The sequence below is a fragment of the Durio zibethinus genome, chromosome 13 (genome assembly GCF_047325235.1).
Source record: "Durio zibethinus cultivar Kanyao isolate XHJ-2024 chromosome 13, ASM4732523v1, whole genome shotgun sequence".
NCBI classification, from domain to species: domain Eukaryota; kingdom Viridiplantae; phylum Streptophyta; class Magnoliopsida; order Malvales; family Malvaceae; genus Durio; species Durio zibethinus.
The window spans coordinates 10,860,034-10,883,352 of record NC_143174.1 but is presented as its reverse complement, the minus strand read 5'-3'; the positions used below and the strand labels follow the sequence as shown (position 1 = coordinate 10,883,352).

Genomic DNA, 23,319 nt, shown 5'->3' with positions numbered 1-23,319 from the left:
GTGTTTTGGCGGAATCAATGGGATTTGACTCACTTCTCTTTTGTTTTTTCGTCAAAGCTTCTGGCTTGATCTGGATATCGTCTTTGTTCAAGCACACTCTTTTTTATAACGTTGGTTGCAAGGTATTTTAGTTTTAACTACAATACGTTAATGTGTTTGTTTTTGGGCCTTCAGTTCTCTTCTCGTAAGCCCACATACCTCCATTGTAATCGCAGCAGTTCCCGCCATTTCTCTAAATATCTTTCAAGCTTTTCGCTACACTCTCTCTCCGTTTTTTCTTTTTTTTTTTTGCTTCCTTCGAATCGAATGCTAAAGTTTCGTCCATGCCATTTCCTTCGCTTTACTTGTCTTTTTCCTTCTCTCTTTCGTTCCTCTTCCCTCGCTTTCCTCCCTTCTAAATCCTCTTTCTTTCGCTCCAAACCCCTCTCTCTTTCTTCCTTGAACCCTTTCTCCAACATGTCTTCTCGCCCCTCCGCCTTCGATGCTCTCATGTCCAACGCTCGCCGTTTAGCCGCTAAGAAGGGCCCTTCCTCTTTTCCCCCCACCAATAAACGCAAATCCATCGACTCATCGCCATCTCCGACCCAAAACCCTAATCCCAGCAAAACCCTAAATTCCACCGAGGTCAAGCCCGACCAAGAAAACGCTAATAATGCAATCGAGAAGCCCATTAAAGATTCCCCGAAACCGAAGTTAGATGAGACGCAGAAACCCCCGGATTTGCAGAAAATCAAGGTGGTGAGTGTCTATGAGAAAAATGTGAAATTGAGGGGGAAAATTGAGTTACTGAAGAAGAAGCCGGCGGACTTTGATCCAAAGATGGTGGCATGTTGGGAGACAGGAGAGAGGGTGCCATTTTTGTTTCTGTGCTTGGCGTTTGATTTGATATCGAGTGAGACGGGTCGGGTTGTGATAACCGATATTGTTTGCAATATGTTTAGGACTGTTGTTGATAGTACGCCTGATGATTTGGTGGGGACAGTTTACTTGGCAGCAAATAAGGTTGCTTCGGCACATGATGGATTAGAGCTGGGAATTGGATATGCCTCATTATCAAGGCCCTCGCAGAGGCCTGTGGGAGGACTGAATCACAGTTTAAGAGTCAGTGCAAGGTATAATTTTGGGATTGATTAAAATTTCTTAGCACAAACCAAAAAAAAAAAAAAAAAACTCTTAACAGAAAATGTTGGCATATAACTGTGTACATTTACATTTTGACAGGAGAGGGGAGACTTGGGCCTTGTTGCACAAGCTAGCCGTTCATCTCAATCAATGATGCGGAAGCCTGATCCATTAACTGTTGTCAAAGTGTTTGACACGTTTCGGCTAATTGCTAAGGTTCACCATCTTCTTCCACAATTTGACTTTTATATAGTGGGATGCATTTTATTCCAATGAATGAAATCTTATTGTGATCTTGACATCCATGGTTGAAATGGTTGTTTATTGCTTCATAATTAATGAATACTGCGTATGCCCATCTACACTGAATGTGGAATTGTGGATTCATTTTCGTGTAATTGTGGACATTTTACATTGTTTGTGCCGACACAAGTGTTCACTTGGTATATTCATTACTTGGATAAGTTGGTTAATTTTGAATATTACTATTATTGATGCACTTATAATTCTGCAGTACTGTCTGGCCTAATACTTGGGCAAGAGAATGCATTAGTTATGAGGTTTTTGTTGGTCAATATTATAGGCTTAATACTTTTGATTTGCCTTTTTTCTCTGTTCAACTTATATAGGAATCTGAAAAGGATAGTCAGGAGAAGAAAAAAAATCGTATCAAGGCACTTATTGTTGCCGCAACTGACTGCGAACCTCAATATTTGATTCGTCTACTTCAGGTTGTAACTAGGAAAGCAATTTGCAACTATTTTATATTAGTTCCTTTGTTGTAAGGTTTCTTGGGTTCATCTTGCAGACAAAGTTGCGAATTGGATTTTCAGAGCAGACTCTGTTAGTTGCTTTAGGACAGGCTGCTGTACATAATGAACAGCATTCTAAACCACCTCTGAACGTTCAGTCTCCTTTAGAAGAGGTGAGTAAATTTTATAGGTGTAGAATTTGACATGGTTCTTTTTCCCGAATCATCAGTGCAGCCTATCAGTTCAATTCATAATGCAGTTCGTAGATTATGCATGAGAAGGACGTTTTAAGATTCCACAAAGCCATTGAAAAGTATGTGGCTTAGACATACGTGGAATGACATATCATCATAATTTAGAGGTTAGGGAAACCTTTTATGGTACCTAGAATAAGCTGGCTTGCAGTGCTCTGATATTTCATCATTGTTGTTGGGAGGTAGGCTGGTTGTTTGTTGAGGCTTGCTAGATCTAGAGTTGGCATCTGGTTAAGACCTTTGTAGACTGATAGTGGTGAAGGGGCAAGGGGAATTGGCTGGTGAAAGAGGTCAACATCTATTAATGCCTGCAAATGGTTTTTTGGTGCTCAGGAGTTGTACTTTTTACCATAAATTGCTACTTGCGAGTTGAGGAATCACCTTTTGCTCTTCGATATTGATCTTTAACTAACATACTGGTATTGATCTTTGATTATTCTCATGCAGGTTGCTAAGATTATCAAACAAAATTTTTCTATCCTTCCAGTCTATGATAAAATAGTCCCTGCCCTTTTGACTGGTGGTGTATAGGATCTTCCAAAAACCTGTAGCTTTACACCTGGTGTCCCCCTTGGACCTATGCTAGCAAAACCAACCAAAGGGGTTGCTGAAATTATAAATAAGTTCCAGGATATGGACTTTGTATGTGAATATAAGTATGATGGTGCACAGGTAATAGTTTTTTGAGCGCTTTTGTTTCTGTTATTAGCAATACATTATGTGAAAAAAAAAAAAAATTCACGTGCTTTATGTAGAAAAATTTCATGGAGAATGGTTCAGTTGAGATATACAGTCGAAATGCTGAGTGGAACACTGGAAAGTTTCCTGATGTTGTTGCTGGAATTTCTAGGTAGACTTCTATTATTATTGTGACTTGTTGTGTTGATGTGTTCTATTTGTTTATTTTGTGTGCATTGAATAAAGGTTTCCTTCCCCCCCCCAACACGCACACACACACAAAACAAAACAAAGCATACCGGTCAAAACTTCTTTAAATTAGGGCTTTCTTACAATGTATGTCAAATAAATTTATAGTTAATTGAGATCCAGATATTGGCACTTAATATTGTGTTACTCACCATTTAAGTTTGTTTTATTCATCTTATATCCTGACTTGACCATTCAAAATGTGTTGGTGGTCAAAAGTTGTAGTAATGGTCAAAAGTTATAGGTGTTTGTTCCCTCTGTTGTTGTTAAGGTGGTGTTTGAAAACTTAGATATTGACATTATATGCTGAGAATTCCTATAGGGATTTGGATATTAGAGATTTCCAAGATTTTGCGGCACACAATTTCGATACAGTCCCTTAAAATCTCTATTTTGAGCGCCTGCTGCTTGCTAAAAGCTTTTTAAACCCTTTGATGAGCTTAAGCCATTACTTTTTTAAAACATAGCATGCTACAGCTTCTGCATATTCTGGTTTAGTTACTAAAATTTACTTTCTTGTGTAGATTCAAGAAGTCCTCTGTAAAATCATTTGTTTTGGATTGTGAGCTGGTTGCTTATGATCGGGTTCAAAGGAAAATTTTTCCTCGTCAGGTAATGTGTTAGATACTTTGGAATTTGTTTGTCTTTGAAAATCTTCATGTATTAGTTGGCTGAGCCTTCAACAATCAAAACATATCTTGTAGAAACAAAGGGGAAAATATTTGTTGCATGAAAGTTGCAGAGTTAAAAAAATTTATTTGTGTGTCATGGAGATTACAAATGGGAGAATAATATATATGAATAACACTTAGAATCAAGCCTTCCATTCACTAAGCCTTACCAATGCAACCTTTGATTGTTCTGTATGGTTAACTACATCAAGTCCCAACACATGAGATTACAAAATTTGACTTTGTTCAGTTATCATTTAGCATTTTGGTATTATTGAATTTCTAAAATGTTTGCATTCGTTTTGTAATGTAAAAGTGGCCATATTTTGTTGCAATTAATCATTGACTGATTCTTTTTTGGGTGTTATGGATGATGTGCACCAAAGTGGTCTAAATCCATGTTTTCTTAAGTTGATATTGTTGATAAAGTGTTTTCTGAGTTGATTTATGCAAATCCTTAGTACAAGAGCTCGAAAAAATGTTGTAGTGAGTGACATCAAAGTTGATGTGTGCGTGTTTGCTTTTGACATCTTGTATCTTAACGGGCAACCACTTTTTCATGAACAACTGAAAGTTTGTAAAGAGGTATGTGGGGGAAAACACTTATTTACAGCTGGTTGTAATCTTGTAATCTGTATATTTATATTTGTATCTCTAAAATTAAGTATTTGTATCCCTAGAATTAAGGACAAAAATTAGGATAGACAATCGCTCAATTATAGGATCAGTTGTTAGGAAGATTTAGTTTCATAGTTTAACCCCTTGTTAGTTGTATATAAACTTAAGGTTTTTGTATAATTCTTAATGAGCAGTTTTTCAATATAAATTCAGTTTTTACTTTTAGTTTTTCACACAGATTTATTTTTTTGTTTTTTCACGTGGTATTAGAGCTCTAGGCTCTTCTTGGGAAGTAAAATTTTCAGCCTTCATTGTCAAACCCTGTTTAGGCTTTCATTGCCTAACCCTGTTAAGACCTTCATAGCCATTTTTCCTTTTTTAGCCTTCATTGCTAAAAGTCATTTCTGGTTATATCTTAAGATTTATTTCAATTTAAAGAAAGATATCACTAACATTCAATTTGAGGAAGTGTCAATTAGAAAAATCACCGGAATATTATGGATGTCTCGCAAACAAGGAGAGTTGGATAAAGAAGAGATTGAGTGGCTGAGAAGCCTATTGAAAACCCTTGAAAATCTTATTGGGGTATGTTCCTTGGATAAGGTCTCTAGTTCAAGTAAAACTTCTGGTTCTTATAGATTAAATGTCTCGGTTAAGCCTATTACAAGTTCTTGGCTCATTAACTCAGGAGCTACAAACCATATGACACATTCTTCACAAAAGTTTAATACATATACCCTTTGTCCTAGTAATAAGAAAATTGTTGTTGCAGATGGGTCACTTACTGCAGTGGCAAGATTATGAGATATTCAAATTAATCCCTCATTTGTTTTTAAAAATATTCATGTTCCTGGATTGTTTATTAATTTGATATCTATCCAAAAACTTACTAGAGATATGAACTGCAAAATGATTTTTTATCCCTTTTATTATGAATTTCAAGAATAGAGTTTGGGGAAGAAGATTGGACTTGCTAAGGAGAAGGATGGATTATACTATCTTGAGACATCAAACAACATAAGTAATATCAAGAATAGTTTACCTGTCATTTTTTTTTGAAAAATCTTCCAATAAAGACAAAATTTGGCTTTATCATTTTCGTCTTGGACGTCCGTTTTTTGGAACTTTGAGAAACATGTTTCCTTTTTTGTTCAAAGGATTAAACGTCGAAGATTTTCATTGTGATATTTGTGAACTTGCAACGCACAGATGTGTCCTTTCCAATTAGTAATAAAAGAAGTTCTACTCTTTTTTACTTGATTCATAGTGACATTTGGGGTCCCTTTACAATTCTTAATATTTCTGGTGCAAGATGGTTTGTTTCATTCATAGATGATTGTACCAGAGTCTTTTGGGTTTTTTTCCTTAAATCCAAATCAAATGTGAATAGTGTGTTTTAAGCTTCCAAAACATGATCCAAAATCAATTTGAAGTGAGAATCGAGAGATTTAGGTCTGATAATGCAAGAGACTATTTCAATCAGAGACTATCCACCTATTTCCAAAAAGAGGGGATTATCCACTAGTCATCTTATATTAATACTCCACAGCAGAATGGAGTGGCAGAGAGAAAAAACAGTCATTTACTAGCCACAACCAGAGCTTTCCTTTCGCAAGCAAATATACCTAAATCTTATTGGGAGAAGCTGTTCTTACTACCACACACATTATAAATAGGTTACCTTTAAGGGTTTTGGGATTTAAAACTCCTATGGAACTAATCTCACAATTCTATCCCAACCTTAATACCATAAACCTTGCACCTAAGATATTTGGTTGTACATCATTTGTTCATGTTCACAGTCATAATAGGGAAAAGTTAGATCCAAGAGCAATTAAGTGTATCTTTGTGGGGTATTCATCAACTCAGAAAGGGTATAAGTGCTATCATCCTCTTACAAAAAAAATTTTATGTGTCTGCAGATGTCACTTTTGAAAAAAGTAAATCATTTTTTACTCAAACTTATTTTCAGGGGGAGACTTCATTCATGGAAGACAATCTAAGAACCTTATCCTAACTCTGAAAATGAGATGATTATAGTTTTTGACTCTGTTTCTCAAAATGAGTATGAATCTCATAAAACTATAACTAGTGATTATGATCTGCCTATTGCCATTAGGAAAGGAATCATAGAATGCACCAAGCATCCACTATAACCAATCTCTAATTTTGTGTCATTTGAAAAATTCTCACCATTCCACAAAATTTTTCTTGTGAGCCTAAACATTATTTTTGTTCCAACTACATTATTCGATGCATTATCCAGTGAAAAATGGAGGCAAGTCATGAAAATAGAAATGGAGATTTTAGAGAAAAATAAGACATGAGAACTAGTAGAGTTACTTAAAGAAAAAAATCCAGTGGAGTGTAAATGGATTTTCACTGTAAAATATAAGACGGATGGTACTGTTGAAAAGTATAAAGTCAAGTTAGTGGCTAAGGGCTATACTTAAACTTATAGAGTGGATTATTAGGAAACCTATGCTCCAATTGCCAAGATGAATACAGTTAGGATTTTGTTATCATTGGCTGCAAATTACAATTGGCAGCTTCAACAATTTGATGTAAAGAATGCTTTTCTATGTGGTGATTTGGAAAAAAAAATATATATAAAGGTTCTATCGAGATTTGGAGGTCATCTAGAAGCAAACAAAGTATGCAAGTTGAAAAAGGCTTTATATGGTCTTAAACAGTCTCCTAGGGCTTGGTTCGGGAGATTTGTCAAAGTGATGCTACTAATGGGATATAAACAGAGTCAAGGAGATTACACATTGTTTATTAAGCACTCTGATTCAGGGAGGCTCACAGTTTTATTAGTGTATATTGATGATATAATTGTAACTGGAGATGATGGAAAAGAGAGAGAATCTCTAAAACAGTGTTTGGTTAGAGAATTTGAGATAAAAAGAGCTAGGGGGATTGAAGTATTTCCTAGGAATAGAAGTAGCTCACGGCATGGTATTTTCATCTCATAATAGAAATATGTGATGGATCTTTTGAAGGGAATTGGGAAGCTCACATGTAAACCTGCAAATATCTATATAGATCCTAATCATAAAATTAGAGAAGCTAATGAAGATGCTGCTGTAGATAGAGAGATATACCAAAGATTAGTTGAAAGATTCATTTATCTCTGATATAGCATATATTGTGAGTATAGTAAGTCAATTTATGTATAGTCTTAAAGAAGTGCACCTACAGGCTATCTACCGTATATTGCATTATTTGAAGGCCAATTTTGGGAGAGGTATTTTATTCAAAAAAAATCTGGAGTTAGTTCTAGAAGCATATACAAATGCTGATTATGCAGGTTTAGTAATTAATAGAAGATCCACCTCAGGCTATTGCACTTTTTTAGGTGGTAATCTTGTGACTTGGAGGAGTAAAAAACAGGATGTGATGGCAAGATCAAGTGCTGAAGCAGAGTTCAGAGCAATGGCTCAAGGAATTTGTGAACTACTGTGGTTAAAGGTTATCCTAGAAGATTTGAAGATCAAGTGGGATAGACCAATGAGACTTTATTGTGATAACAAGTCTGTAATAAGCATTGCATACAATCCTATGCAACATGATAGAATAAAACACATTAAAGTAGACTGTTATTTCATAAAAGAGAAACTAGATAGTGGGTTGATTTGTACATCTTATGTATCAACCAAGGGTCAACTTGTAGATGTGTTGACTAAAAGTCTCAGCAGTGCAACATTTTAAGAAATTATTTCCAAGTGGGGAATGGAAAACACCTATTCACTAGCTTGAGGGGGAGTGTGGGAAAACACTTATTTACAGTTGGTTGTAATCTTGTAATCTATATATTTATATTTGTATTTGTAGAATTAAATATTTGTATCCCTAGAATTAAGGACAAAAATTAGGATAGACAATCGCTCAATTATAGGATCAGTTGTTAGGAAGATTTAGTTTCCTAGTTTAACCCCTAGTTAGTTGTATATAAACTTAAGGCTCTTGTATGATTCTTAATGAGTAGTTTTTCAATATACATTCAGTTTTTGCTTTTAGTTTTTCACACAGAGTTATTTCTTAGTTTTTTCATTGTATGCTATGCCTTTTTCTCTAGCATATATTGTTTTGGACTTTTTCATAATAAAACTTATCTTTGTCAGGATTAACTGCTTGTATCCCCATAATGTATATCCATGCAGCTTGCATGATTTTTTTTTTTTATGTCAAATGCAATATGTCAATTGTATTAGTATTAATAAAAATTCACTATGAAGATTTATGTTTTGTTAATTATAAGGAGATGCTGTTGGCCTGCATGGTTAATTAATTGATTTGGAGTGTTTTTTGTATTCATTAAGGGTTTATCTTGTTCACTGCATGTGATATACCCTTTGTAATTCACTAGGCACTTGTTGCATGTGCCCTTTGCAGAGGCTTTATGAATCATTTGAAGAAGAAGCTGGGTTTTTTCAGTTTGCCACAGCCTTAACATCAAATGATCTTGAGGAAATACAAGCTTTCCTTAATTCTGCTGTTTCTTCAAGGTATTTGTTTAATTCTTCCAGAAACTTTTAGCAGGTACCTAGAATAAGTTGATGAGTATCGGAAATAAAATCAGGGAAACAATTACTTTTTTCCAGAAAGTACTTGGATTTATATGATGCTAATATTAGTCTTAGTTTTCAGTTCTGAGGGTTTAATTATCAAAACATCGGATAGAGATGCTACGTATGAACCATCAAAGCGGTCACTCAACTGGCTAAAATTGAAGACAGACTACATGGAAAGGTAAGGTGTTAGAAATGTTTAATTCCCAGCGCAAATTATGATCAGATGCTATTTTGCTCATATTTAACTTTTTGTGTTCCTTGTACCATACAGTATTGGAGACACAATAGACCTAGTGCCTATTGCTGCTTTCCACGGCCGTGGGAAGTGGACTGAAAAGAACCATTTCTGTTTATTTAACATATCAGATGACCAGAGCTTCTGTAGAGTTGTAGAGTTTATTCTCTGTTGATTGTTTTGGTTCTCAACTTATTGCTTATGTGATTCTGTTCTTAATTGTTGCATGATTTATGTTGACGTACAATAGTGTTTGTCCTTAGGATTCTATGGTGCCTTTCTCTTGGCATGTTATAATGACAGTAATGAAGAATTCCAGAGTATCTGTAAAATAGGTTAGTGAAATTTGAATTATGACTGTTCAACATATTTCTTGTCTTTCCTGCTGACTATCTACTGTCCCCCCTTTCCTTTTCCTTCTCTTTTTGATGCTCAATAGGTGCTGAATTTACTGAAGCAGAGCTTGAAGAACGTTCCACCAGTCTCTGCTCTAAAGTGATTCCTGAACCAAAGGTTTATCTCTTGATATTATCTTCTGTTGGAAGAAAGGAAATCGTGAGCAAATAGAACAAATTCTAATGTTCTTGTTGATCAGTCATACTATTGTTATTCAGAGATGATCAAGCCAGATGTATGGTTTGAGGCTACTGAGGTAAAATTACACTTCTTTCACAAAAGTATATTTGGGTGTTGGTGGATTTGTTAATTGCATGTCTTATGATGTCTATGTTTCTGAAGTGGACAAATTTTACTTAGTGGAAGGAGTATCCTTGTATGGTGCATATAATCAGATAAAATGGTTTGGTTGTGAGCTTGCCACAGTTCTAGTTTGAAAGGCACTCACGCCTATTCCATATCAGGCTGGGGTGGGAAGTGTGTTCCCCTACTCTCCAACATAGTCCATTCCTTTACAGGTCATATGATACAAACAGTGACAATGAATTTTCAGTTCTCTTGATCAGGACATTTGCCACATATTTCTATTTATAGCCTCTCGAGAGGATTGGTGCATTTTCTCAACTTCAGCATTCTTTTGCATGATGCATGCTTATGTTATATGTTGTCTCTTTTGACTCAGTGTTCTCCATTCGCCCCATCTGCATATTTCTGTGATCTGCTGGAATTTTGTGTGCTTTTTCTTCTTCAAGAATATATTTATTGTTGCCATTTTTGAAATAATCATTAACTTTACAGTGACTGCTATAAGTGCTTTTCTTATTCTGTGTACTTGCTCCCATTTGTTGAAATCTGGGTTGCTGAATATTCTTATAAGATTTATCAGTAGTTTTGGTCTCACATCAAAAAATTTAAATGGTTCCTGTGGATTCAATGGAGATAATTATTGTTGTCCTACAACAGTTGCAAGTGATATGTTGGATTCAAAATGGATTATGAACCGAAATCTTGGTTTTGTGTTTCTATAGTTATTGTTATAATTTCCTAGGTCTGCTCATATCCCTTTGCATTCAATAAATGCTGATTAGATACACTTTAGGCTATTGCGAGTCTTGTTTTCAGGAGTTTGTTCAATTTTTTTTTTTTTTAATTTCTTGCAGGTTTGGGAGGTAAAGGCTGCAGACTTGACTGTCAGTCCTGTTCATCGTGCTTCAATTGGGATTGTGGATCCTGATAAGGTGGGAAGTTGTCACATGTTGAAGAGTTAACAGTTTTCTTTTTTCTTTTTTTTCCTTCCTCTCCCATTTCCTGTTTTCTTTTTATTCTGTAAATGTATTACATAATGACTCAATTTTGAGCGTGACCCATCAGTTTGGATCCTGCAACTTCTTGATTTTCTCAACGCATTTCTCTGTGAATAGAAAATGAACTCATCTAATTCCTTGTTGTTCTTGGTAAAAGGGCATATCTCTTCGATTTCCACGTTTAGTTAGCGTTCGAGAAGATAAGACTCCGGAGCAAGCTTCATCATCTGAGCAGGTGAAAACAAATAAGTTGTGTGATGATATATGAACAAACACAACCACAACGGATTTCTCACGTACTAGTCTAGTGTTCTCTAGAGCTCGTCCGTGATCTTTGTAATGGAAAAATGAATAATAACAAATTATTCATTTCACATGATAAGAGAAGGAAGAGCAACTATTTTCTTTTTGCTTAATCACTTTTCTTCGATATTTGCAGGTTGCTGAGATATATAATGCTCAAAAACACAAACTAACAATGAAGATGATGGTGAGGATGATTGAGGAACTCTAATGTGTCTGAATATTTTTCCACCCTAGGTAGGTTAATAACCTTAATTTCAAATGTGAAGGGGACTTACAGTTCTCCAATTTCTAAACTTTGCAATGTAAATACAAACAATTCCTTTTCTTAGTAGCAATCAAGAAGTTTCTATTGCTAGATGGGCTGATTTGTTTATCAATTATCTTAAAAGCTGTCAAAATTTTCATGTATTTTATTGAAAATCAGGGAATGCTTTTTATAATTGTTAATTGGTGCAGCTTTTGATTTTTGTTTCATCATGTCCATTGTATTAGCGCTCTTTTCAGTGGGAATCATCTTAAAGTCTTCAGACATCACCCTCTTGACTCGAAATTAACAAGGTACAGAAGGTCTAGAACCGAAAGTTGTTCCAGACTTCGGTACTTTTCTTCTTATTTCTGAGCTGTGATAAAACTTTCTAGCCTCTATAAGTGGACACCTAGGAGCAGAGGATCTCAGTCAAATCATGGTGCAACTCGTTGGAGGTGGGGATAGAGTCTTCAGTCAAGTAAAACATGCTAGCTTGTTCATGTCCAAGCGACTGCTTTGTAGACTGGACAATTCCCTGGAAACAGGTTTTTCATTTGTCGCCTAACTTTTCAACCAAAGTCTTACATGAACTGCACTTGAATGGTGCAATTCTTCTTCCTTTCTGTTATATATTGACTAGAAAATATCATGCTTCTGTTTGTTTTGCTGCTTTAGTACGAGTACCACAACGTTTCAAGTTTCCTTCGCGCGTTTGAATTTTGTGTTTGCCGGGAACATGTTAGGCCTCAATTTTCTAACCATGTTTTTGCTTTAAAACACTTTGGGTTGTCCCATTAAAATAAAATGAAATGCGACATTATCTGGATCCCTTTTCTTGCACACTGGGCTTGACCTCTGTTTTAGGCCTTGTCAATTATATAATAGATAAAAAGCGAGTTTTCCTCCAATAATTTGCTGGGTTTAATTACTAGTAGATTTGTTAAAGATAGACTAGAAACAAGTTCAAAGCTCATGCACTAGGCTTCACCAATTAAATCAATCCATCGCCTTCGAGTTTGTCGATGTGAACATGACTTTGTAATAACTCTTTTTTCATTTGTGCTTTGCATTGACAAAATATGCATGAGGCTAAGGATCGAAGTTGTTTAATCTGACTTGCCATCTAGGATTGAGACTTGAGAGCGTAAGATTTTTTTTTTTATTATTTATAAATCTTTTCGACTAATAACAGGAGTTTGATGGACCTGAGATTTTCTTTGCTTTTATCCTTTTATAATTGGTGTTGAGGCTCAAATCCTGTACTTTGAGGCCAAGCAGAACCACTTTGCTAAAAACTGTTGTAGGAATAGCATAAACTTCAAGCATTTCAATTACTCCTCCTATGAAATTGAGACATAAACCTTGTTAACAAGGTGGGAAGCATATCTATTCGGTATGTCATATAGATATAAGCCTCATTTCCACAAGGTTTCATTGGTGACTTGATTGCTTTTCACAAATATTAGCAAATGGAAAAGGTTTCCCAGATCCATGTGATGGGAAGGCGACATGGTAAAGGAAAGCCCAAAGTTATTTTTGCTCTAGTTTTGGGAGATAAAAGTTTTATGCTGAAGTAACAAATAAACAAATTAAGTGGGAGCAGACAGATAAAAAGAAGCTTTAGAATATTAGGATCAAATAGAGAAGAGGGAAAAAATGATTTGGACAAACATAGGATTAGACTTATATATAAATAATCATACTTCCCTCAAACCAAAAAGAAACGAGTAATATAATCATACATCACACCAGTAGCAGATCCTGATTCTGATTTGTGGGATCCACTAATCCGACAAGCAAGCCTCTTAGACCTTCTCGGTTGTTGGCCATACCCATCTTCCCCATTTCAACTGCTCCAAACCCATTTTTGCTTTAAAAATCTTTTTAATTTTTAATGTAATCTCTCAATTCTCAAACAGTCCACACTTCTCCCACGCTTACAAATCACACACCTTAGTAAAAAGTATAGAAGCTAAGTTATACTGCTAATTTAATCATAAGCCACAGCAATTTTGGAGAAATCAAAGCTCCCTTTCACATCTTGGAGCAAAAACCAACTTTGGAGAAATTTGAAGAAAAAAGGGGGAAATAAGGACAAAAAATCTTGACCGAAAACATTGGCAAAAAGCCAAGAAACAAAAGCTCTCTCTGACTTTCTCCATGGAGTTAACTAGGAGGTTGGGTGGTTGCTTCTCTAAAGCAAACCACTGTATATGGAGTTTAAGAAATCTTAAAATTTGAATATTTTCTTTTTTATAACCAAATTTTCAAAAAATGATTTATAAGTTTTTTGAACAAAATCTTAAATTTGTAGGTGATTTTCAAGACATTGGGATAAAATTTTAAATTTTTAAATAATTTTCAAATACTTTTGAGCATAATCAGTAAGACCTTCAAGTAAAATGTTTAAATTTTTAAAAATTTTTAAGTTCTCTAATTTGATGAGCTTTCATACATGACAAGATTTATAGAACCTCCAAGCATAAATTTTAATACCTTTGAGCATAATTAATAAGACTTTCGAGCAACATTTATAAGATATCTAGGCATAATCTCTAAGACCTTCGGGTATAATCTCTAAGCCCTCTAAGTATAATTTATAAGATCTTCGGACAAAATATTTAAATTTTCAAAGTTTTAATACCTCTGATTAGAGAAACATTTAAAATTATTGAGATTTATAAGACCTCTAGGCGTAATCTTGAAATCTTCTAAATAAGATTCGTAAGTGTTTTGAGCTGAATCTGCTTTAATTTTAAGATTTGTGAGACCTTTGGGCATAATCTCTTGTTATATTTTCAAAAGTTGTTGAGTTTTTTTTTTCTTGTTTTCAAGTGATTAAATTTATTGATTAAAAAAAAATCAAAAATCAAAACCTTTAAAAAATTTTGAACCATTAACTTAGAACAAAATTATTATTTATATTTTTGCCTTATTCCTGATTTTTAGTAATGTGAAAACAAAGATAATTATAGATACCTAATTTTGTCCGAACTAACTTGAAATTTTAATTTTAACGTTTTAATTTGGACTAACTTAATTGAATTAAATTAAATTAAGCTTATTCAAGTTTCTGCCAGATTAATCGTTTTTGAATCAATTTGTATAATTTGAAGTTCAACCTAATTTAATTCGAATTGATTCAGCTTTTTTCGATTTTTACACTTGATTTGAATAATTCAATTTGGGCTAATTTAAGTATTTTAATTAAATTCACTCATTTAGAGCTAATCTCGAATTAATTGTCAAATGTAATTCTATTTGGGTACTCGATTTAATCAGAATTAATTCAAAATTTAGTTATTTAGGCTTGAAGGTTTAATAAAGGCCCATACTTTAATTTTGAGTCTAAAGTAAATTTCAAAGCCCAATTTTATTTTTATTATTTTATTTTTCTTATTATTAAAAAATAAAAAATTACAAAAAAAAAAAGCCCGATAACCATTACTAATTCTAGCCATAATAGCCCAGACACACTGTCCCACTACCCTGCACCCTGCAATCAGTAACTTGTTAGCCACTACCCATAGCTCTAAAGAGTGTTGAACCTTAGATTGTTGCAACCTTAATTGACAGATAAAATTCACAAGCACCATTTGCAAAAAAAGGCATTTTAACATCCATTTTCCTTGCAAGCATTAAGCCCCTCATGAGCCTTGCATAACCTCTGCACCAAACGCCACCCCCAAGCCATCTAAGCTCTTACACTACCTTCACAAAATCAAGACCAAGCTCCATTGAAAAAAAAAACCCTTTCTAAATCTTTTGCCATCCTCGCCAAAACCTATCAACCCGAACAAAAATATGCAGCTCAAACCCTCTAGACCTCTTGCCAAACTTGATCATCTTCCATCAGCTTACCCAAAGAGTCCTCAACGTATCCCCAAATTGCCTAATCCTTGCTTGGCATAGACCCTTCAAGCCCTTATTCAACTATCTCTACTTTCTCCACTTAGACATTTCCTAACTCTTCCCACTTTCATATTTTTCCTAATTTTTTCCTTTAACTTCCCGTGAACAACTTTCTCTTCACCCAAAAAAGATTCCCATGCTCTTATGCTCAATAGTGCTCTACAAGAACATTCACCCATTACTCTTGTAAAAAGCCCCATTGACTAACATCCTAAAAAAAGACACAACAAACCCATTTGGCCAAGTGTCCACCAGTCTAAAAAAAATTTCACCAAAACTTCCATAATCAGAAGACCCTCCACCACTCTTCTAAGCCATCCCTTACCTCACGACATTCATTATCAATCTTTGAATATACGAGTCATCACAACTTCTCATTTTTGCTGAGCTTATTAAATGCCATGAACAATAATTCACAAAAATCTCAAACCAAACATTATCAACCTTTTAAGATCTAACAAGTACTTGAAAACACATAAAAAAATCATAGCAAAAATAAAAAAAAAATCAACCACATCCCTAATAGGTAAGCTTTTGCTAAAAGCAACAAAAAAAACTATCCAAAGGGTTCTACCAAAAAACCAGCAAAGAATATAAAAAAAAAATTTAGCCAAAATAGAAAAGGAAAAAAAACCAAAAAATTTTCTAGCCCCTTAAGAAAAAAAAAAACAAACAGTCAGCATTCACTTAAACAAAAAAAAGGCATAAAAAAACCATACCCAACCAAAAAACAAAAAAAAAAATCAAAGTCACAATCCTCCCCATAAGAAGGAACCTCAACGCTAAGCTTTCTTACAAAAACAAAAGCAAAAGAATAAAAAATTAGTCATAGCTTAAAAAAAATGAAAAAGATAAGAAAAGAAAATTAACAAAGAAAAGAGAAATGGACTAGCAGGCTTTTGATAATAACATCAAAAGAAAAGTCGATGATGGTAATAAAAAGGGTGATTAACAGTTGACAAGGCTTTTGGGTTAGAAACTCTGATAAAGAAAGGAAGCTACGATGTTGGGAAAAAAGAAAGAGAAAAAAAAAAGAAAAAAAGAAGAGAAAAAAAGCATTGATTGCCAGAAAGACGAATAGCAGCATACTTAGGGCCAGTTACTTGGATTTTTTTAAAGAAAGCTAGGTTTTTTTTTCTAAAGGCAATAAAATGAGTTTAAAAAAAAATTTGGATTTCATAGTAAAAAAAAATTAGGCGGGTTAACTCAACTTGTTAGAAAAAAAGAACTAGTTCAAATCGATCCATGAGCTTAAACCTAGTTGGCAATCCATTGGGCCTTGTTCGCTCCAAGCCATTGGGCCAGCTCTAGGGTCTGTTTATATTTGGGTCACTTGATTAACCCACCAATCTAAACCCAACTTGACCCTATTTGGACCAAGCTCAGATTGCTTGATCTAGATAAGCCTAAGTTGTAGCTAACTATCTTGGACATTTCCTTTGAATTAGATTTTGATCCATTTTGAGGAAAATTTATTTTAGATTTTTTAATTGCTTATTTATTTTTGTATGCACATTTTAAAAATAGACACATTTAAATAGTTTTAATTATTTGTAACAATAAAAATAATAACACTTAAAAAAATTAAGTAATTAGGATTATAAATTTAGTTTTAATTAATATCTTTTTCATGTCATAGAAATTTAATAATTTAAAAAAATATGAATGTTTCTAAGGATGAGTTTTTAAGGAAGTTCGAGTAGTGATTTCTTAAAATCTCTAAGTGAAGATATTTTTTTTTAAAAAAAATACTATCAAAGCAATAGAGTATTTAGGAAAATATTCAATATAAAAATTTTTTTTCCTTTGATTTTCCTAAAATATGTAATTTTGATAAAAGAAAAAGATTAAAAGATTTTTTATGATGATTAATTAATATAATGATACATGAATATCACTTACAAATGATCACATGAATGTCACTTACGATAATAAATTATTTTTCCTAAAAATAACTATAATAATAATAAATTCAAAATTAAATAAAAAAAAAGGAAAAAGTAAATGAGATATCCGATAATAGAATTTCAAAAAGTCTGAGTAGTGATTCTTATAAATTCCTAGGTGAGAAAAGACTTCTAAAATTTGCCAAACTCTTTTTAATACGAAGATTTTTATTTTTTCTAAATTCATTTTTTTAAGAAGAAATAAAAATATAAAATATTTATAAAGGTATGCATTTTTCAGGAAATAAATTCATTTATAGATAATTATATTATTACATAACTCTTAAATATTAATAATTATTATAAATGTAAACACGAAAAATCTTCGAGGATAAGATTTTAAAAAAAATTTGAGTAGTGATTCTTTAAGAATCTCTAGGTAAGAAAATTTATCTAAACTATTGTTAATATACTAGAGCATTTAAAATAATTTTTGATAAAAAATTATTATCTATTTTAATAAATAGAATAAGAAATGAATTTTTTAAATATTATTGGGATTGAATTATAATTATCATATTTTATTATATGCGTTATAAATATTAATTTTGAAGATAAACATGAACCGCTGATGATGAAATTTTTGAAAATTTCGAGTATCAATTCTTAAAAAATCCTTAGGTGAAAAAAATTCCTTTTAATATTGTCAAAATATTGAAATATTTTTAAGAATTTTTTAATAAGCAAGGTTTTTTTTTTTCCAACCAAGATGAAAAAATAAGAATAAAAATATATTTTTACTACAATAAAGAAAATTAAGAAAGTTAATTTTAAATATCAAAATTAAGACCATTTTAGACAAAATTAAAGGATAATACATAATTAATTGGTATCATTTTAAGTGAGGGTTGTGGGGGTGCTAATATTTTCTTATATGGAACTGACTCTTAAACTTAAACTATTTTTGCAAACCTAAAATTATATTTTTAATATTTTATTTAAAAGGTAAGTTTTAATAGGTAGCCAAACACACATAACAAAAAAAAAATTGATGAAGACTATTATAACGTATATATCCACGGATCTATCACTAGACTTGGAATGAAAGGAGTTGCCACCAACCTTTTTTTTTTGTTAGGTGTGATTGGTCACCTGATTGAAGTGATTTGCAAAACAGAGGTTAGGTTCGAAAGTCGATTGTGCATGAAAAAGGTTGTACCACCCTCAAAATGTTCATCCAAAAAATGGTACTAGTTTGATTTCAAATTATCCAAGTCTTGCTCATAATTTACCAAACAATTTAATAATGAATTATTGATTTTTTTTCCTTTTTTTGTTATTAGAAAGTTTTTTTTTTAAAACTGCATCATCATTTTTTCCTTTTTCCTTTAGAAATAAAAAAAATGGCAGAAATAATCTTCCTCTCTTTTTTTTAAAGAAAAAAAAACACAAAAAAGGTTAAAATAAATTTAAAAAAATAATAAAATAAAATAAAAGAAAAACCTATGATCGGGTCGGGTTAGGATACGGGTTGGCACATGGATCTTTGGGTCGATGCGCAGATCTTGGCTTACCAAAACAACATCGTGTAGAGGTGGTATATAAAGCACCCTTCAACGTTTTTTCTTAGAAACCCCATAGCCTCTCATTCTCTAACCCCAAAAACCTCTAACCTCTCTCTAGAAAACCCACTGGAAGGTTAAACTGAAAACTGAAAATCCCATTGATTTATAGAAATTTCATCTAAAAATTTAACCAAAAATTGAAAAACCCATTGATTTTTGGAAAACCTATTGGATTTTGAAAATCTTGCTAAAATCTTGCCGAAAACTTCAATCTTTGCTGAAAAATTTCACTGAAAAATTCAAAGTTCTTCAGAAAACCTAAAAAAACCTTGAAAAATTTGAAAAAAATCTAAAAAAATTCCTAGATCATCCTAAACCCTTTCTGAACCTTTTATGACATCAGAACCACCTCTAGAAACCAAAGATTCCACTAGAACTCTGAATTAAATCTAAATTCTTAATTTTTGAATCTCAGAAACCCTTACTGCCAGACATTTCTTAGAATTTCTCCAATAATTTTCTTTCTATTTTTTGTGTGTCTTCGTGTGGACTTGTTTTGTAGAATTAGTCCAATTTATAGGCAACTTAGGATCAATTCAGGAAATGGATAGAATCAATCCCAAGCTTGATTCCTAAGATTGCATTCTGTCAGGATAAGATTTTAGGGCTAAAATTTTAGCAGTTGTATTAATTTGATTCTGTGTTGACCAAGAAGATTCTGATCTTCATTTTTTTGTGTAGGTTGAATAAAAAAGAAAGCAAAAAAAAATAAAAAATAAAAATAAAAATAAAAATAAAGATAATAATAATAAAAATAAAATAAAAATAGTAATAATAATAACAATAATGAAAACGTCTACTTGGATCAAAATAGGCCAAAATGGGTCTGAACAAAATGGGCCCAATTAGGCCTGAATCAAAATGGGTGTCTACAACTACCCCTCTTTATACATTTTTGTCAGACAAAGATGTTGTAAAGACCTAAACACTCACTCTGGTCTCAAATTTGAAAAATGACTTGGACTAAACCAAGGTTAGGTGATCGGGACAAAACCACAAATCAAAAAGTGAAGTAACCAAGATCGAGTCGATGTCAGAATAAATAACCGAGATTAAATCATGAATCATAAGAAATGATCTAGACTGAGCCAAGATCAGATGATCGAGATGAAATCATAAGTCAAAATAAAGCAACTAGGATTAAGTCGAGGTCAGAATAAATGATCAAAATAAAACTATGAATCATAAGAAATGATTTGGATTGAGCCAAGATTAATAAAACCATAAGTCAAAGTAAAACAATCAGGACCTAGTCGAGGTAAAAAATAAATGATTAAGATGAAATCACAAATCAATAGAGATGATCTAAACTGAGCCAAGATCAGGCGATCGAGATGAAACCACGAATTGAAATAAGGCGATCAAGATTAAGTCAAGGTAGAGCCATGAATCATAAAAAATAATCTAGATTAAACTAAGATCAAGTAGGCAAATAATGTAAAGCATGCCTTATTTAAGATGCAGATGAATCATTAATTGTGGTACTAAGGCTTTCGCCCTTTTCATTTTTGTACACCTTTAGAAGAGAAACTATCGGATATTATCTTACATGTTTACCTTCATTGTATATTTTAATGAAGAAATCCTTTTTGCATTTAGTAAAGAAGCTATTTTTCATCAACCTAGATATGCATTTTTGGTAAAAAAAACCACCTTCCATCAGCCTAGAGGCATGCAAAGAAACCATTTATCAACTTGGAGGCACATTTTTGGCAAAGGAACCTTTTTGTTTGCTTGTCTGTTTATCCCAAAAAAAGCCACAAAAGTTAATTTCCTCCTTTTTCTTTTTAGGGTTCATCTTGCCTTTATCTCTTTCAATCCTTCTAAATAACACACTTTTTATGAGTTTGTTCAATTATTAATCATTATCCTAATTTAAAAGTATAAAGATGCAAGTTATGCCTTCTTCCTTTCATGGCAAGATATAAAAAGGGAAAGCAATGTATAGGATTGAAAGAATAATAAGATGGCTTTCATTTATTTGGATAATCAGTTACTAATGATGGTGTGAAGGAAAAAGAATGCATAAGAGTGACTATTTTAGGGTAGCAGTACCCTAAAACAAATGATTAGATAATCATAATAACAAATCCCGGATCTTTTTCAAAAGTTCAATTAAAATTTAATGCCCCAACACTTAAAAGCTCTTTGACATTTATTGTCCCAGATATGCCTTCCCAAGTAGTGCCAATTGAAACTGCCTTTCAGTGTTTTAATCTGAACCTTTTTTTTTATCCAAGCTAGCCTTTTGGGTTTTCGGCTTGAACTTCTCTTTCTTTTTCTTTTTTTTTTAATCAAGCAAAATACTTCTTTACTATATTAGAATTGATAAGACCAGAAAGTTCATCTCCATCCATTTATGACAAGATCAAAGCTCATCCTGAAAAATCTATTTTTACCACATAAGGCATTTTTCAATTTGAAGTTCACTTTCTTCTATCGTCATGTTGACTTAGAAGAATTCTTTTCAACATCAATTCTCTCTTTCAGAACTGATAAGGTCTAACATTTTTGTCATGAACTTTCATCATCCTTTTTTGGTACAAATGGCCATGACAAAGCATCGTCAATCTTTTCTCCTCAATAAAGTTTAATTGCTCATAGCACTCTTGAATCCATTCAGCCTCTTCTAATCCCATTTCTTTTAAGACCTTAGCGATGTGATTTCTACTTCTACTGATAATATAGTTTCCATCCTATAAACCAAGGAGAAGAGAGTTACCCTAGTAGAAGTACGCACAGAAGTTCGATACGTATATAAGCAAAAAGTAATTTATCATGTCCATCATTGTACGTTTCAATCATCTTTTCCAGAATTCTCTTAATGTTCTTATTTACAGCTTCCACTGTCCCATTCATTTTCAGGTGATAAGGAGCTGAATTATGGTGCTTGATCTTAAACTGAGCATATACTTCCTATATCATCTTACTGTTTAAATTCTTTGTATTGTTTGAAATGATTCTTTCTAGGAGTTCATATCTATAGATAATTTCTTTTTTGATGAATTTGTAAACCACAGATCTAGTTATTATTGTGAAAGAGGCAGCTTCGACCCATTTAGTAAAGTAATCAATCATCATAAAAATGAATCTATTTTCATTTAAGGCCTTTGGTGTGATAGGCCTAATAACATCCATTCCCTACATAAAAAATGGCTAAGGTGGTGCTATGACATGTAAAGCACTGGGTGGAGCATGAATCTTGTCAGCATAAATTTGATATTTGTAGCATTTTTGAGCATAATCAATGTAATCTTTTCCATTGTCAACCAATAATATCCAATTCGCATAACTTGTCTCGCCATCATGTGCCTATTTGCATGTACTCTACATACACTATTATGCACCTCTTCAATAATTTTTTTGGCTTCAAATGCATTCACAAAATGTAATAATACTTGGTCTTTACCTTTTTTGTACAAAATTTTCCTATCTAGAAAAAATCTCATGACCAATCTTCATAAGATTCTCTTATCATTTTTTATTGCTTGATTTGGATACTGTTAGTTTTTTAAATACTATATGATATCATTATACTATGGGCAGCTATCCTCATCTTCTTCCAAGTTGACACAATGTACTGGCGTATTTTTTATATCCAATTTGATAGGCTAAATCTCTGAAGTGTTATCAATTTGTACCATTAAGGCCAAGGTAGCCAAAACATCTACAATCTGGTTTTCTTCTTGAGGTAAATGTTTAAACCATATTGTTTTAAACCATTTGCATAGCTCTAAAATGTATTTATGATAAGGGATAAGTTTGGAATCCTTTGTTTTTCATTCACCTTTCAGTTGATAAATGACAAGAGTTAAATCCTTAAACACCTTTAATGTTTCAATTTTCTCGCTCAAAGAAGCACGCAGCCCTATGACACAAGCCTTATATTTAGCTATATTATTGGTGTAGTTGAAATTTAATCTTGCTATAACAAGATAGTAGTGCTCCATTAGAGATATCAAAATTGCTTCAATCTTGTGCCCCATGGCATTAGCGGTTCTATTGAAATACATCCATCATGTTTCTTATTCATCATTGTCTTCTTTTGATTCTAACATGGCCATTAATTCCTCATATGAGAAATTAAGCTTCTAGGGCTTATAATCATTAGTGACCTTATCTATCAAAAATTTAATAATGACATTTCCTTTGATCACCTTTTGGCTCACATATACTATGTCATATTAAAAAAGCATCACTTGCCATCTTGCGATTCTTTTTTATAGTGAAGGCTTCTTGAAGATATATTTGATGGGATCCAGTTTATCTATAGGCAAAGTTGTATGGTATAACATGTATTACCTGAGTCTCTTAGCTATCCAAGCCAAAGCATAACACATTTTCTCTATTGATGAATACTTGAACTTATATTCTATGAATTTCTTGCTCAAGTAATAAATAACTTTTTTTTTCTTACTGGATTCATCTTGTTGGCCCAACACACATCCCATTGAGCCTTTTTGTATCACTAAGTATAGAATCAATAGTTT

The 23,319-nt window shown here is 32.8% G+C and overlaps 1 protein-coding gene and 1 pseudogene across 2 annotated transcripts; one reads left to right on the top strand and one right to left on the bottom strand.

The window, feature by feature from the left end:
- Positions 1–12: 12 nt before the first annotated feature.
- LOC111302811 (DNA ligase 1-like) lies at positions 13–11,935 on the top strand (annotated as a pseudogene). The gene is made up of 19 exons (XR_016326446.1): positions 13–1,112; positions 1,222–1,338; positions 1,752–1,853; positions 1,931–2,047; positions 2,576–2,800; positions 2,884–2,978; positions 3,580–3,672; positions 4,167–4,311; positions 8,740–8,852; positions 8,995–9,096; positions 9,190–9,249; positions 9,415–9,488; positions 9,593–9,666; positions 9,749–9,805; positions 10,710–10,787; positions 11,011–11,088; positions 11,293–11,393; positions 11,652–11,717; positions 11,799–11,935. The product of XR_016326446.1 is annotated as a DNA ligase 1-like (transcript).
- Positions 11,936–21,473: 9,538 nt separating this feature from the next.
- LOC149515325 (uncharacterized) lies at positions 21,474–21,967 on the bottom strand. Its single transcript, XM_089742415.1, has 3 exons — positions 21,845–21,967; positions 21,570–21,730; positions 21,474–21,525 (listed from the first exon to the last, which is right to left on the bottom strand). The coding sequence occupies exons 1-3, from the start codon at positions 21,965–21,967 to the stop codon at positions 21,474–21,476; spliced, it is 336 nt and encodes a 111-aa protein (XP_089598541.1).
- Positions 21,968–23,319: the final 1,352 nt, after the last annotated feature.

Bases quoted from the DNA above. Each gene is read 5' to 3' on its own strand.
- LOC149515325 (XM_089742415.1), bottom strand. From the start codon at position 21,967: ATGGATGTTATTAGGCCTATCACACCAAAGGCCTTAAATGAAAATAGA. The intron at 21,731-21,844 runs GTTTACAAATTC...GTATATGCTCAG, and splicing joins CAATAATAACTAGATCTGTG to TTTAAGATCAAGCACCATAA. The intron at 21,526-21,569 runs GTGCGTACTTCT...CTTGGTTTATAG, and splicing joins TATATACGTATCGAACTTCT to GATGGAAACTATATTATCAG.